This window comes from Notothenia coriiceps, unplaced genomic scaffold (assembly GCF_000735185.1).
Source record: "Notothenia coriiceps isolate Sejong01 unplaced genomic scaffold, NC01 NC01_scaffold00000159, whole genome shotgun sequence".
Taxonomy (NCBI): Eukaryota; Metazoa; Chordata; class Actinopteri; order Perciformes; family Nototheniidae; genus Notothenia; species Notothenia coriiceps.
In genome coordinates, this window is record NW_011332860.1 from 1 (window position 1) to 14,468 (window position 14,468).

At 39.8% G+C, this 14,468-nt stretch overlaps 2 protein-coding genes across 3 annotated transcripts; one reads left to right on the forward strand and one right to left on the reverse strand.

Annotated features, from left to right (window-relative positions):
* Positions 1-833: 833 nt before the first annotated feature.
* cdk5rap1 (CDK5 regulatory subunit associated protein 1) lies at positions 834-7,311 on the reverse strand (the record flags this gene model as incomplete). The annotated part of the gene is made up of 11 exons (XM_010772500.1): positions 6,828-7,311; positions 6,480-6,583; positions 6,370-6,404; positions 5,603-5,703; positions 5,310-5,520; positions 4,215-4,335; positions 2,167-2,397; positions 1,817-1,914; positions 1,633-1,688; positions 1,092-1,222; positions 834-987 (listed from the first exon to the last, which is right to left on the reverse strand). Coding segments are annotated over exons 1-11 (1,522 nt in total), but the record flags the coding sequence as incomplete, so codon positions are not given.
* Positions 7,312-8,969: 1,658 nt separating this feature from the next.
* ghrh (growth hormone releasing hormone) lies at positions 8,970-13,377 on the forward strand. 2 transcript variants are annotated; one of them, XM_010772390.1, is made up of 6 exons: positions 8,970-9,052; positions 9,265-9,355; positions 11,502-11,597; positions 12,250-12,354; positions 13,009-13,134; positions 13,218-13,377. In XM_010772390.1, the coding sequence occupies exons 2-6, from the start codon at positions 9,279-9,281 to the stop codon at positions 13,228-13,230; spliced, it is 417 nt and encodes a 138-aa protein (XP_010770692.1). In that variant the 5' UTR covers positions 8,970-9,052; positions 9,265-9,278; the 3' UTR covers positions 13,231-13,377. The 2 variants fall into 2 exon arrangements, with proteins under 2 accessions (XP_010770692.1, XP_010770619.1); XM_010772317.1 differs by lacking the exons at positions 8,970-9,052; positions 9,265-9,355 and adding an exon at positions 10,842-10,970.
* The last annotated feature ends 1,091 nt before the right edge of the window (positions 13,378-14,468 follow it).

The following is a 14,468-nucleotide window of genomic DNA, read 5'->3' on the forward strand; positions in this document are numbered from 1 at the left end:
TGTTCGGGGGGGTGCTAACACTTAACCCTAAACGTTATCGTTTACTTTCTCCGTCTTTATATGTAGATATTACTTTTCTCCGTTAATCTCCGTCACGTTGTTTCCATAGCAACCACAACTTCCTGTCAACAGCGCTACCTCTCCTTCAAAATAAAAGCATGTCCATAAACAGGAAGCCAAGCCAAATTACACTTAAGACATATACAACTGCAATGAAAGTAACAAACACAAAGCGATATCCTTTTCCATTTCAAAGAACACAAATTGGGTTACTAACTATAAAACAACAATACTGTGTAGAATAACAAAATGAATGCCGTGAATACACCAAAATACACGCGTTGAAGCGTTTCGCTGCTGATTACTACGCCTTGATTGGCAGACGCCCATTTACTTTGTGGAAAACAGTCTAATAGCCCGCTGCAGGGAGACCAACCAGGAAGTCAACCAATGGGAGTTTTCCATTAGATTCCAGATTTTTGCAGAAAATAAGGGGAAAATGGGAAAATAAACATTTATGACACTTTAGCGAGATAATCTTCACAAATTAAAGATTTTTTTATTTTAAGATGTCTTGTGTTGGCTTCATGCCTTTGTCATATAATGCAGCCAAAGATTGACAGGATAGGGGGACTTTGGGATGAGGGAACCAGAGATGCAAAAATGTTGAGTTAGGGTTCTTGTAAAGCGACCTTGGGTCCCATGAAAGGCGCTATATAAATCTAAGCTATTATTATTATTATTATTATTATTATTATTATTGAAAGAGGAAGAACAGGGTGCCGTCCGGGTAAGAAAAGAGAAACGATGAAGCTGTGTTATGCGTGCGGTACTCACCCCCTCCACCAGGACGAGCTGTTTGCTGCCCACCAGAGCAGCGTTGACCCTCGTTGCCCCCTCCCTGAAAACTGTGATACACTCCTGCAGTCTGCGCTGCTTCACCTCCGCCGGAACGTCATCCTCCAGACGGTGGTAGGCCTGCGTTTTCTGAGGAAGGAAACCACAAGGACGGTAAGGTTAGAATCTCGATCATTGACGGAGCGACTGAAGAGAACAGCTTGGATTTCATTGTGAAATGGGACGTAACGGACCTTCCTCATGCTGTAGGCGAACAGGAAGCCCACGTTGTAGCCCACCTCTCTGATCAGAGACAGGGTCTGCAGGTGGTCCTCCTCCGTTTCACCACAGAACCCTGAGATGAAGTCACTGCTGAGACTCACCTCTGAAACACATTAACACAATCATTCATGTTAAACACATACCACACACTTATCTATTAAGACGACGAGAATAAGAAAGAAAAGGCCTTTAGGAGATAGCTGGGATTTAATAAATAAATTGTATTTTATGAAGTCAGGCTAGTGTTATAAGATATTACTCATAGTGTTATCTAAAGACGTGTGACGAATGAACAAAGCTGTAAGTAACAAATAGAATTTACTTATAATCTCATAAAGTAAATAAAGGAGTCCAATGGAGGCGCTTGAGGCAGTGTGTGTGGGAGGGAAAGGGAACACGGTGATTTTAGCCTTTGTAGACCCTTTACATGCACTAAAACCTTCATGACACACGACAGGAAAAAACATAAAAGAACCTCTTTAGAGAAACAATATATTATTACATATATCTTACCTGGGACAATTCTCCTGATGTTCTGGACAAGATCAAGGTAGGCCTCTCTAGTGTAGCTGCGTATTTCATAAGAGAATACATTTTATTAAACAACTTCCTGACATGTTTAAAGGGTTAGAGGTTAGAGTTCCCCCAAAACCTTTCAAACAGAATTGCTTTGATGATTTAGTTGTAGTTTTCTTACCCACGACGCATTGCTTTGAGGACCTTGCTACTGCCGCTCTGAGCCGGGAGGTGGATCTGTGTGCAGATGTTCCCTCGCTCCGCAATCAGATGAAGAACCTTTGAAAGCACAGAGCACATTAGGACGTCTGTACACTGCACAAAACAAACCCTATAACACAGAGGAAAGGGAAACCCCCAAAAAGCATTATAGGGCCTCTTTAATACATTTCATCGACGCTCATCTGTACATTTCTCCTTAATTCACCCACGGTTCTCATTACATAACTCCTGATTTGACTATTTAAAGGCTCTAAAATCAGCTGTTCAGCCCCATTCACCTTTAATGTGTTCAGTTGAGTGATAACGTACCTCATCGGGGAAGTCTTTGGGGTGAGGGGAGGTGAACCTGACCCTCATGTCGGGGTCGATGCGGGACACTCGGTCCAGCAGGTCAGAGAAGCGCAGGCCTCCCTCTTTCCTCCTGTAGACGGTCTGGAAGCCCTCGCTGAGCCGGGTCGCCCCCGAGCTGCAGAGCTGATCCTCCGACGCGTCTCGGTAGCTGTTCACGTTCTGACCCAGAAGAGTCACCTCCTTCACGCCCTGAGGACAACACACACACCGTGTACATGTTAGTGAAGGAGAGCAGGGATCAGTTAATCCACTAATATATGCAACTCTGGGAAGAATAAGAAAGGACTGCGAAAAACTCACTTTCTTATATTTCTGACCTTCTTGTCCCCTATTCTGCTGACCAATCACTGCTCTTCATTTCAACGTACTACTTTAAATCCAGGGGATAGTTTTCATTCATTTAGCCTTTTCAGTGGCAGCTCCTAGGCTCTGGAATTCCCTAAGACCCCTTTCTTTCTTTTAGGTGTTTGCGGTTAAATCATTAAAACAATTATAAAATGTGCGTCTACCCTAAAAGCCCAGATACACCGGCCCGAAATCGGCAGTAAATGGGAGTCAGGCCGAACATGAGCGTGGGCACGCCCTATTCGGAGTGGTGTGCGCCACACAGTCGGTTCTTTTCTGCCGACCTGACGCCTTTTCTTGCCGATTCAACATGTTGAATCGGNGCCATTATCTCATCAAATATGTGCATATTTTAACACATTTCAGGAATCGAAATCTGAACTTTGGATAAAGCCAGGTTCAAAATTCTTGTTTTATTTTGTAGTCATATTAGTATCTAAGGCTTTTACAGAAGGGATTTTGGATATCTCTTTTTATCACTCCATAAATCAGAAAATACTGTCAACAGCCCTAAAATATCAATTTTTGCCATGTTTTTAGGTTACAATGTTGTATAATTCAGGCTATGAATGATATATGAACAAACCCTTCTGTAAAAGCCTTCATAATATTGATAGGAATATAACTGGAAGGTTTGGTGTGTCTACGTGCTACTGAAGTTGAAATTTTGAACTCAGAGTAGGAGAAAAAACTCATTTTGAGAAAACGACCTTTAAAGATTGCAGTGAGGCGCTAGCTAAACCCTCCTGTTCTTTGGATGACAGCTTGCGCCTCGACCCCTTTGTGCTTTCACGATTGGTTGCTGATACAAAGGAAATGACCATATTTGGATCCGATGAGATTGTGCAGGAGAGACACAGCTTTCTAACGATATCTCTGTTGACATGGTGCACACAGCGGTCGCGGTACTTTATGTTACGTTAGAAAGCTAACTTTTGGTGAATTTAGGAGAAATCTACTGACGCAAATAGACAAACTATAGTCAAATAAACACTTAAATGTGTATTTTGTACGTTTTCCTTCCAAAAGCCTGAAAGAAACATGTTATAGAATCAAAATAGCACAAAATCTCAAAATTGACCAGTGCTTGAAAAACGATGTTTTTGCCTGCCGTGTCTCGCCTTAAATCATTAAAACAATTATAAAATGTGCATCTACCCTAATGTTAACTCAATTAAAACAAAACAATTATGACCATTATGCTATAAAATGTCTGATAAAGTAAAACTTCTGATGGATGATGTAATATTATTTTCATGTTAAGTCCAGAGCTCAAAAATGTTGTGTTTTCAGATTGAATACATTGGCCTTTTGCACATTGCACATCACCGTTTCGCAGAATGTTTGAGGAAAGGCCGTAGCATTGCTCTCAGAATCAGAATCAGGTTTATTACCAGGTAGGTTGACACGTACGAGGCATTTGATTTGGTGTCGTGGTGCATGCATAAAAGTAAAACAAAAATTAAAAACATAGGTAGAGAACTAGAAAAATATAAAAATAATAATAATATAGAGTCAAAAATAACAGTATTTACATGACATGACATGGGATGGAATAAAATATGGAATAAAAAATCGGCAGTAATAAAAAAAGAAAACTGTGCATGTCTACTTGTAATAAAGAGGTGGTGTGCAGCTGTATTTGTTCTGTCAGCTCTTGCCTGGTCAGAGAGCATCCGGACCTCCTCCAGGATGGAGCTGATGGGGCGACTCCTCTCCCTCCCCCGGGTGAAGGGGACGATGCAGTACGTGCACATGTTGTCACAGCCGCGCATGATGGAGCTGCCGGCAGGAAGACACAGGAAATCATCTGAGTCAGAATCAGAATACCTTTATTAGCCCCACAGAGGGGACATGTACATTGTTGCAACAGAAAAGAGCCAAAGACAGCTTCATGTTACCTAAGAAGCATGCATAAGAAAGTATTAAAGTTATAATAAAAAAAGTTACAATTTACAAAATATATATCCTGTAACAGTTCTGAGGATTTAGCAGCCAGGTATATATATCGCAGAGTTTTTAACGGTATATTTATATATTGCACATAGTTGGTGGTTAACAACAAGGAGGGTTATAGTCTGTGTTGTTGTGTGTGTGTGGGGGTCTACCAGGGGCCGTGGTGGTCAAAACATCTGAGGTCAAAGTTACCTCTGAGTGTGTGATACAAACAGGAAGACTGAAATGCCGTTTCTCCCCATCCAAAAGATTAAAATATACAAGAAATTGTATTTTTGTTTAATGACCTACAGTAACGGCACGTCCACACAGCAGCGTGCGTTGAAAGCTTCACCATTCACTTTGAATGGGGTGACGTCGCTTTTCGCCAAACTGCATTGTGGGAAGCGACGCGGAGCTTTGCTGGCGTGGCTCGCTGCAAAAGTTGAGCAATGTTCAACTTTTGAAACCTCGGTAGAAGCGTCAGCCAATCGAATCATATGCCAGTACAAGCTCTAGCCAATCAAACCGCTGCTTGTGTGTCAGGGGCGGGAGATTCATGTGATTGGTTGTTGGTCGAGTTTCAGACACGCCCGCCGGCAAGCTTCAAAGCACGCCGCCGTGTGGACGGGCCGTAAGTGTCAGCCATGATAAGAGCTGTTTGGATTCTCTAAGATAGGAAAGGAGCTTCAATGCTTCCTTTATAATCTCTTTACTTAGGAAACACTGGACCATCCTTAACGAGAGGAAAGGAGATAATGCTTTCCCACAAGATAAAAATGACAATATTATGTGGATATGAATCCTCCAGAAACACTCACACAAAAGCACTGTTCCCGTGCGTGGAGTGGTGGACGGGCATGATGTCAGCGTAGGTCTCCTCTAAGGACAGCAGCACGTTGCTGGCCTGCTGCCCTCCGTCAGCGACCGTCAGCAGGCGGGGGAGGTCTCTGTACGCGTCTGGACCGGCAAGGACGTCCACCAGCTTCTCCCGCTCCAGGAGCTCCGTCTTCAGCCTCTCTGCCATGCAGCCTGGACCAACACAGCCATTATTACATATCTCATAGTCTCTGTAAGAGTGTGAAAATGGCTTGATTTCAGTCAACAATCTTACCTAAAATCCCGATTTTCATTGGAGCGAGGCTCTTTTTCCGTCTCTTCTTCATGGCTGTTAGTTGTTTTAGTCTGTTCCAAATAGTTTGTTCAGCTTTTTCTCTGTTAAGAAAGAATTTGGTTAATTAGTTAGGAATCGTATTTAGTTTGAATGGTTGTATGGAAGCCTTGAAATGCCAATGTTAGTCAGGTTAACCCTTATGCCCCACTAGGGATAGTAAACGGTGTAGAGAAAATACCCACACTAAGAACTTAAAGGAGGACAAGAATATCCCCAAAAAGTTGTAGATGTGTGTTTCAGTTTGCAATGTGGGTCATTTTCCTGGTTTTCCTCACAACAATAAAAATACATAAATTGAAATATCCCAGACCGTGAATAACTGTCCATAGAATTTATTTATTTTTCCAATGTGCAAAACAATGTTGCCATTATATTAACTCACTGACACGGAAAGGGTTGAAATTCATACAAATGTTTGGTGGATATCCTCAGAAAGTTGGTTAATGTGTTAAACTCAGTTACATTTACTATTTGTTAATCTTCTATTTCATGTTTTATCTACATGCTGCTGTGACGAAACACATTCCTAAATAGGGATCAATAAAGTATACCAAATCTAATCTAAGTGGAAAATACTAAAATATAACATTTTATGGCGGGTTTTTTTTTAATCAGAGGACAACTTTTTTTTTTTTAAAGTGAGGCATAAGTGTAACATTTAAAACAGCATTTTTCGCGTTATTCCTAAAATCATGACATTGCCTTACCTTATGGAGCATGTCACCAGGAGAACAACGTCTGCCTGTAAGCACAACAATATCATTAGTTAACTGTGTGGACATAAATGGTGTTTAATTGTTTTATTTCTCTTGAATACCTCATTTAACTCCACTGTGCGGAGGTATCCCTTCCTCTGCAGGATGGACCAGGCTATCTCCGTGTCGTTCACATTCATCTGACACCCATAGGTCTCAAAATACACTGCGATGCGAACACAAATATCCAGTTCAACAGTGATAACAGACATTTAACGTTTAGTTTTAATACTTTTTATTTTGGATTCATTAAACAGATGCACTTTGTTCAGAATACCAACACATGTGTTTACATATACCATAGGCAAATCACATCAAGGAAAAACTAAGATAAAACAAAAATACAAAGGAAAAATGTGCTTAACCATAACCAAACGTTTAAAATGAACTCATTGGTGATGCAGACACACCTTTCCGTGAGTTTCCCATCTCCAGGTCCTCAGACAGATAGCTGTGATTATCATAGAGATCTTCATCTGCAGCAAAGCTCTTCTTCACTGAGGCTCCTTTGATAAAATCCTGAAAACTTGGCCCACAGGATAACTGACTCTTGAACGCATCTACATTTGACTTCGTCTCCTTGGAAGTGACACTAGTGTTGGCTAATTTAGAACAATATCTGGGTCTAACACCTCTGTGGGGTCTCCAGTGTTGCAGGATAGTAAACATGGGTTTCCTGAGGGACTCCATGCTCAGTTAGCTAATGGTAGCTACAGGAGCTTTGCAGCTACTGTAGGATGTAGCTCTGACTGAACAACCATATCGTTTAGTTAGCTACTCCTAACGTTATTAAAGTAGCTTACTGCATGTATAGTTGTAATCTTTTTAAATAAATGACTGTGTAAGTGCTAGAAGAGTTGAGTAAATGTCATTCAGCTTCTCATGTGTGGCCAAAGATGTCTTCGTACCAAGAAGAATATCTGCCATTTCCAAGATGTCGTTATATCAACCAGGAAATAACATTGAGCTGTTAAAAACGATAGGTGAAAAGGTACATTTGTATGAACATGTATAGCATAACTACCTCGACATTAATTAATGACATTTGTATTTGATATTAGTTGGCTTTATTCAGGTACACGGGCGTAAAATGATGCAATTGTTAATCGTTTTTTGTTGTTGTTGTATTATACAGATATGCCGTCATGTCAGGAGGAACTAATGTATTTTCCTACTTAGGCATTTTTATTATTACACTGTTTATTAATATTCTGAAGTTCATTTTAGTTAAACAATGATGGTAAATGTTGAGGAAACGGTCCTGTTTAACAAAGACGGAAGTACGGGCAGAGAATCATCTTGCATCTCCAGAATCCGTTAGCCAGAGATGTCCCCGAGTACGTCCATCTTCAGGGTCCGTCTAAAATAACCTCTTGACGTAAAACATAGTTCCGCAAGTCAGCAGAGGCTTCACAGTGAGTTTTTAATAAATCAACTCCTGGAAACTTAGTAGTAATAACATTTAAAACATGTCACACTTTGCTTTTCAATGTATGGTCCTAAACTCAGGCCAAAGGGGAATACATAATAAAGGATATTAACTTATCAAACTATCATAATGACATCATTAAAGGTAGGGTAGGTAATTCACTTCAGAAACACTTGTTGTTATATTCCATGGAATGCTCTTAAAATCCCGATAGCAATGAATACATGAAATGCTTTGACAATAAATACATTAAAAAATGTCATCTGTGGAAGCCGTGGCGCTGTAAAAAGCAACAACCAATCATCTGAGCCGGCCCAGCTAAAATAACTGGATGGCCTACCTGCCTGTCAGCCTTCCATCTGTGCACAAAGGGGCTCTGTAAGGAAGTCTGAAGGAAGGGGCAGATTTTTTTCGGCTGCGTACTTCTAGCCATTCTTACCTACCCTACCTTTAACTAACGTCTTTTCATTAGGAAAATGTCAAATACATAATCTATTTAAACTACTACTATTGTTTTGAAATAGCTGTGCATTCTTTCTATTTCATACCAAATCCAAACATTGTTTTAATGTCCAGGACACTATATATTTATCTATTTATTTTCTGGTTTCAATGTATTTGTATTTCATTGAGAGGCAACAGTTGTACACACTTAATGCATAAGATAATTAAGTGGCTGTCAAAATTACTACAAAATTCATTTTCCTACACATTGTGTAAACCATATATCATTCTGTCAATTATAATAATCATTTTGTATACATTATTTATTCTCAATCTTAGTTTTTTTTGCCAACCATTTGTTACACACTGTGGACGGTCCCCTCAGGAGCAATTTGGAGTGAAGTGTCTCTCCCAAGGACACAACGACATGCTGACTGCAGTGGGAAGAGAGCAGAAAGTTCAAGGATACAGAAAGAAAGTGTGTGTGTGTGTGTGTGTGTGTGTGTGTGTGTGTGTGTGTGTGTGTGTGTGTGTGTGTGTGTGTGTGTGTGTGTGTGTGTGCGCGTGTGTGTGTGTGTGTGCGCTTGTGTGTGTGTGTGCGTGTGGTGTGGGAGTGACGGGCAGCTACAGGTCCAGTATAAACTGACCATGGACGTAGGTATAACAAACAGTCCTGCCTTTTCCTGGCAGAGTGAAATGATGACAGCGGAGGGCTCCAAATAAAAAGGACCTGCAGGGACGCTCAGAAGTGACTCAAACAAGGTACATTCAATTCAATGTAGACGTAGTGTCAAAGCTTGGACAATTCCCAACATTTTGTAGATGAAATATGTTCCTTCATACATCTCTGCCTGCTGTAACTTCAGAGCCTCCTGCAGAGCGATAAGTCTGTTTCAGGGAAACTGTGGCTTCAGCGTTTTTTCTAATGTAATTTCTACTCTTGTCATTTATTCTGGCTGTCCCTTCTTCTCCAGGACTCGCTGTGAGGATGGAGAAAGCTGTGCTGCTGCTGTTTTGTTGCCTGGTCATGTCTTTATCAGGCTCCCCTCTCTACCCATCCATTAGGTAAGTCCTCACGCATTTTACTTCCATTATTTACCATCAAATTATTTTCTTCAGTGTTGTTCACATGTTTTAGAACTGGTAAACTCAGCTGTTAAGATGGGAAGATGCCCAACGATAAAGGTAACAAGATGTTAATCATAAATGGTTTCCCAGATTCAGAGAACAGCTGATGTGGTTAGAAAGCGTCATCAAGTGAAATGGACATCTTTTAAACATTTCAAAGCAGAAAACTAACACCCGGACCGAATTTGAATAATTCTGGGGATAGCTAAACATGCAACAATTAAACTGGCACACCAACGCTTCCTCTCATACTTGAAATGTATCCCAACAGAGTCCCACTATTGAAATGATATGACTCACAGACCTGATGGGCACACCTCGAGGGAATCCGATATCTGATTAAACACAAGTTAAAATATGTTTTGATGTGAGGCAACCTGAACAAACGGACATGAATCTTAACTGCAATCTGGGGAGGGGGAGATAAGGGAGAGTGATGCTGCTCAGGGATAAGAGGTGTTTCTAAAAGCATTTTCTCTTTTCAATATTGTATTATTTTAAGTTAAGCACCAAAAGTATGTACATTAATTGGATTTAAAAAAATGTCCTGTTGTTATTAGAGTTTTAGATGGTAGAAGTACTGCTGATATTTAGTTAATTTATTTGTATGAATCATTATTATACATTTTGTTGTTATTTGATGCTATGTAATACAAAAATTGTCCATTATTTTATGTTTTCAATTATTGTTATTATAATTTTTATTATTACTGTTATTATTATTTGTGTTGTTATTGAAGATGTTATTAGTGGAAGTAGTATTATTGATATTATTATTTTTAATAAAAAATGTGCCTGACTTCACTATTAATATTACTATTATTTTATTATATAAATATTATTATTGTTATTGTGGTTTTTAGTATTCATTTTTGGTTTTGTCCTCATTTTTGACTTTTATTTGATTTATTTATTTTTTAAATCTATTTGATTTCTATTCATTACTTTTCTCTTGTGTCTTTTGAAATGAAATGTGTTTAAATGGAAAATAAGCCCAATAAGATGGACCTTTATTTTAAAGCAGCAACAGAGTGAGGGTGAAAAACAGGACGGTAGACAAGAGGATAATACAATACAAAATAACATTATATAAGTAACTTTTAAAACGAGATATCAAAACAAGGTTGATAATTTAATGAACATATTTACCTATTGGACATGGATTGTTAGATATATTTACGTGTATATGTGCAGATGCCATTGGTACAAACAGTGCAGATTGTATGTACACATCCATGTTTTGTGGTCTTGATTCCTCTCCATAAGAAAGGATTTGATCCAGACAATGTACAGAATGTAAACAAGAGGACAACTGAAGGTGAGGGACAGGGACTTGAGCATCGTGTCGGGCTGAAGGAGCTGGATGTTCGTTTCTCTGCGTCTGAGGCTCTCCTCGTGTCAGAGCGCTGCCCTCTGCACTTGTTATGCTAACGAGGGTCAAGATGTGCGCATTAGTCACTGCGTTGCGTTCACGCAGGACTTTAATTACAGTCCTGCTGCGTCGAGGCAGCAGAATAAATCACCCCGCGAGAGAGAGAGAGAGCATTTTACTGTGAGACTGAGGATATTGTAATAATCAGACTTTTGAGTATATGGTTTTATTTATTAAGCTCCAAAATGATTGAAATACCTAGAAATATTACAGAGGTAGACCTTTTTAAGTGACTGCAACATCTTAGCTTTAGTTATTAATATAACCTTCCTATTGGTCTGTATTTGTCATTGTAGTAATAATTATAATAGTATTTATTAATTGAGTCTTATTTCTGTCTCACTTTTACCGAGTGTGTTATCTTTTGTTATCTTTTGGATGATTTGATTGCATTTTGTCTACCTTTATTAATATCATTATTATTGTTTGTAATTATTTTCATTTATGTTATTTGCTTATTTATTTATTAGATGTTTTTTTATGATTATTAATATTAATATTATTATTATTATTACTACACTCATTTACGGAAAGGGAAATTACTTTTTAATATTTTATTGTTATTTGCTTTCAAAGCATCTTTGAGCACTATATGAAAAGTGCTATTTAAATATATTTATTATATTATTGTTATCTGTTATTATTCCTCAGGTTTGGCAGAAGGGACACCTCCATCCTGATGACGTCCTCTTTAAAGGATCCGGCAGATCAGCTGGTGGACGACTCAGGAGAGTCAGCGGGGTCACGGTCAGTTCCTTAATACAGGACGTCTTACTGTACATCAAATACACACTGTTTTCACAATAACTTGTTACCAGAACAGGTACATGTAAGTATATTTCACAATCTGGACTCAAATATGTATGTTCATTTAATTAATTTCTTATGTTGACAGTTACTAGCTACCTGTATATAATTGTAATTTTAATGTAATCTTTAATTGTATTAATCTTGTGTGAATCTGTGCTGTCATGTTTTTCACTCACTCTGTTGCTGCTTAAACTCCACGGGGATTAATAAAGTTCTATCTTATCTTGTCTCTGATCAAAAATATGGCTTCAAGAGTTGCTTTAATTACAAAAAACCTAGTTGTATTTGTTTTTTAAGATGTCTGCCTCCACCCCGACACAGTAGAGGTCAACAGACCCACAGTCATCTGCATATCCCTTCAGATACAGGTGTAAAGGTCACTGTGAATAATTTACAGACCTGCTCTGAACAGTTTTTAGTGGCTCCAGAGAAAGGTAAAATCTGAACCATCTGCTAGGCTGTTGAAAACATTTGCTTGTTTGTAACTGGACTGTAGAACAGATGTGTTGTTTTCATGTTGCTCACTTTATTAGCTTTTCGAGACGACAGCAGCGTAACAACGGTCTCCTTGTCCTCTTTGTGTTTTTAGCTCGGGACGCCACGCTGACGCCATATTCACCAACAGCTACAGGAAGGTCCTGGGACAAGTCTCTGCCAGGAAGTTCCTTCAGACAATCATGGGCAAACGGCGGGGGTGGGTAGCTTGAGAGGAGAGCAAGAGAGTGGTGCAGGAATTAGTTTTAAAACCCGGTATATGAGTTAGCATTTTAGCACTTTCGCTCCCCTCGGGATCAATGGTTTTCGGAACAATCCTGAAGTAAGGTCTCTGATTAACACAAGCTGAAGAGATTACCAAGTTTTGTTCTACGACATAAAATACATCAGAGGTTACCCCACTCATGAATATCCAAAGCTTCTATGTGTCCTAAAACCGGCAGATGCTAACAAGTGGCTAAATTAGACTACTTAACGCCATATCGCCGAACATTAGCCGCCGTTAGCTTAGCGGTGTTTATGCGTAGCCATGTGACCGTGATGTAGTTCCTTTATAGATGCTATATAATGCTAGCTTTTTACTCCAATTTTACACTTAAAAATCCTACAATTTGTTTAAATATGTAGAGTTTATCTTGTTGAACAAAACATGAAAGTTTTATAAATGTGTGTTTGCCACATTGCTTATTTTCTGCAATATCCAATGGAAAATTCCCATTGCTTTCTGTTGCTGGACTTATGCTAACTAACTGATCTATCTTCAAAATCACTGAACGCTCCATGATGTCACACTGCTAGTGTGTGTTTTTAGCAGAAATACACAATGAACACAAGTGTTGTTGTTTTCTTACAGAGATAAAAGTGAGAGCTACGTGAAGCGTCAGTCAGACATCTACGAAGGGACCTTTAAAGAAGATCTAACCTCCATCCAGAGCAACCAGAGATACAGAGGAGTGCACGGGATCATCATGAGGCCCAGGTCAACAAATATTACACACTCTCAGTTCTATGAAATTATAACGTGTTTATTTCTCGCTAACCTTGAGTCTTTGCTCTCCACAGACTGCTGAGTTAAGATTGGTGGATCGGACAGATTGAATCCTGCCACTCCTCGCAAACTTCACTTTCCATAACCACCACCGCTTGTTTTCCTTTACCTTCTTATTTAAAGATGTAAAGTTTATTGTCTTTTATTGAATTCCCATTAAAGCTTTAAAAAAAACCTGCAGCCCAGTTCATGCCTTTGGGATAAATGGTGCGTTGTTATAGTTACATATTGTTTTCTATGCCAATGTTTTTTTGCTGCTTTAAAGGGGCCCTACTATTCTTCTTTGGGGTGGCCCTTTCCTGTAGTGTGTTCTATAGGTTTTAGTGCATGTAAACGGTCTTCAAAGACTAAACTCACTGTGTTCTCTCAAAAGGCCGCCCCCCTGCCGGAAAATCCTCCATTAGACTCCTTTGTTTACTTCCATGACATAGTGACATCATTATGTAACACATTGTGCGTGATAGGCTAAGGGGCGGGACATCTCTGAGCGGTTGATCACAATAGAGCTGACCAGATAACCAATCAGAGTAGATTGGGCTCTGGTTTCAGACAGAGGGTGTTTCTCAATGTCGAGGAAGGCTCCTCCAGAGCCACTATTTCAAGCATGCTACGTCATCGAGTCCCGCCGAAGGACTGTTCCAATGTCCAGGGTACTTGGAATTCTACCGAGGCCGGCGTACTTCGTTGCGGGAAATTTCTAGGCTGCACATGTGTAGACTCCGCGGTCTTAAAATCCCCACAATGCTTTGCGCACGGACCAATTTCCAAATCTTTGGCGGAAATCGCGCTCCATTTAAGGCGGGGCCTCACATATGACGCACACCTGCTAGCCTGTTAGCCTGTTCCATCATTCTTCGTTTTCCGAGGCTAGGAAGGATTCTTGCCTCGCTTCTGAAGGAAGTGACTCGGAGGGACTTGTGCTACCAAGCAAGCGTCCTCGACATTGAGAAACACCCACAGGGTGAAAAGAGGTACAGCACAGGCAGTATGAGACAAATAAAGAGCTTTTGAACATTAAAGCATGGAGACATGTGAAAGTTGAGACACTACATACTGATATTGACCTGGGGCCGTATTCACAAAGGATCTTAGGGCTAAAAGTAGCTCCTAACTGGCGAATTTAGGAGAAACTCCTAAACATAATGGGCGTGTCAGTCTTAAATTTAGGACTCCTAATTTTATTCACTAAGAGCAATTCACAAAGTATTGTAGGCCTAAAAGTAGCACCTAAGTCTGGGAGAGCTTAAAAGTCCTCGAGAGGACTC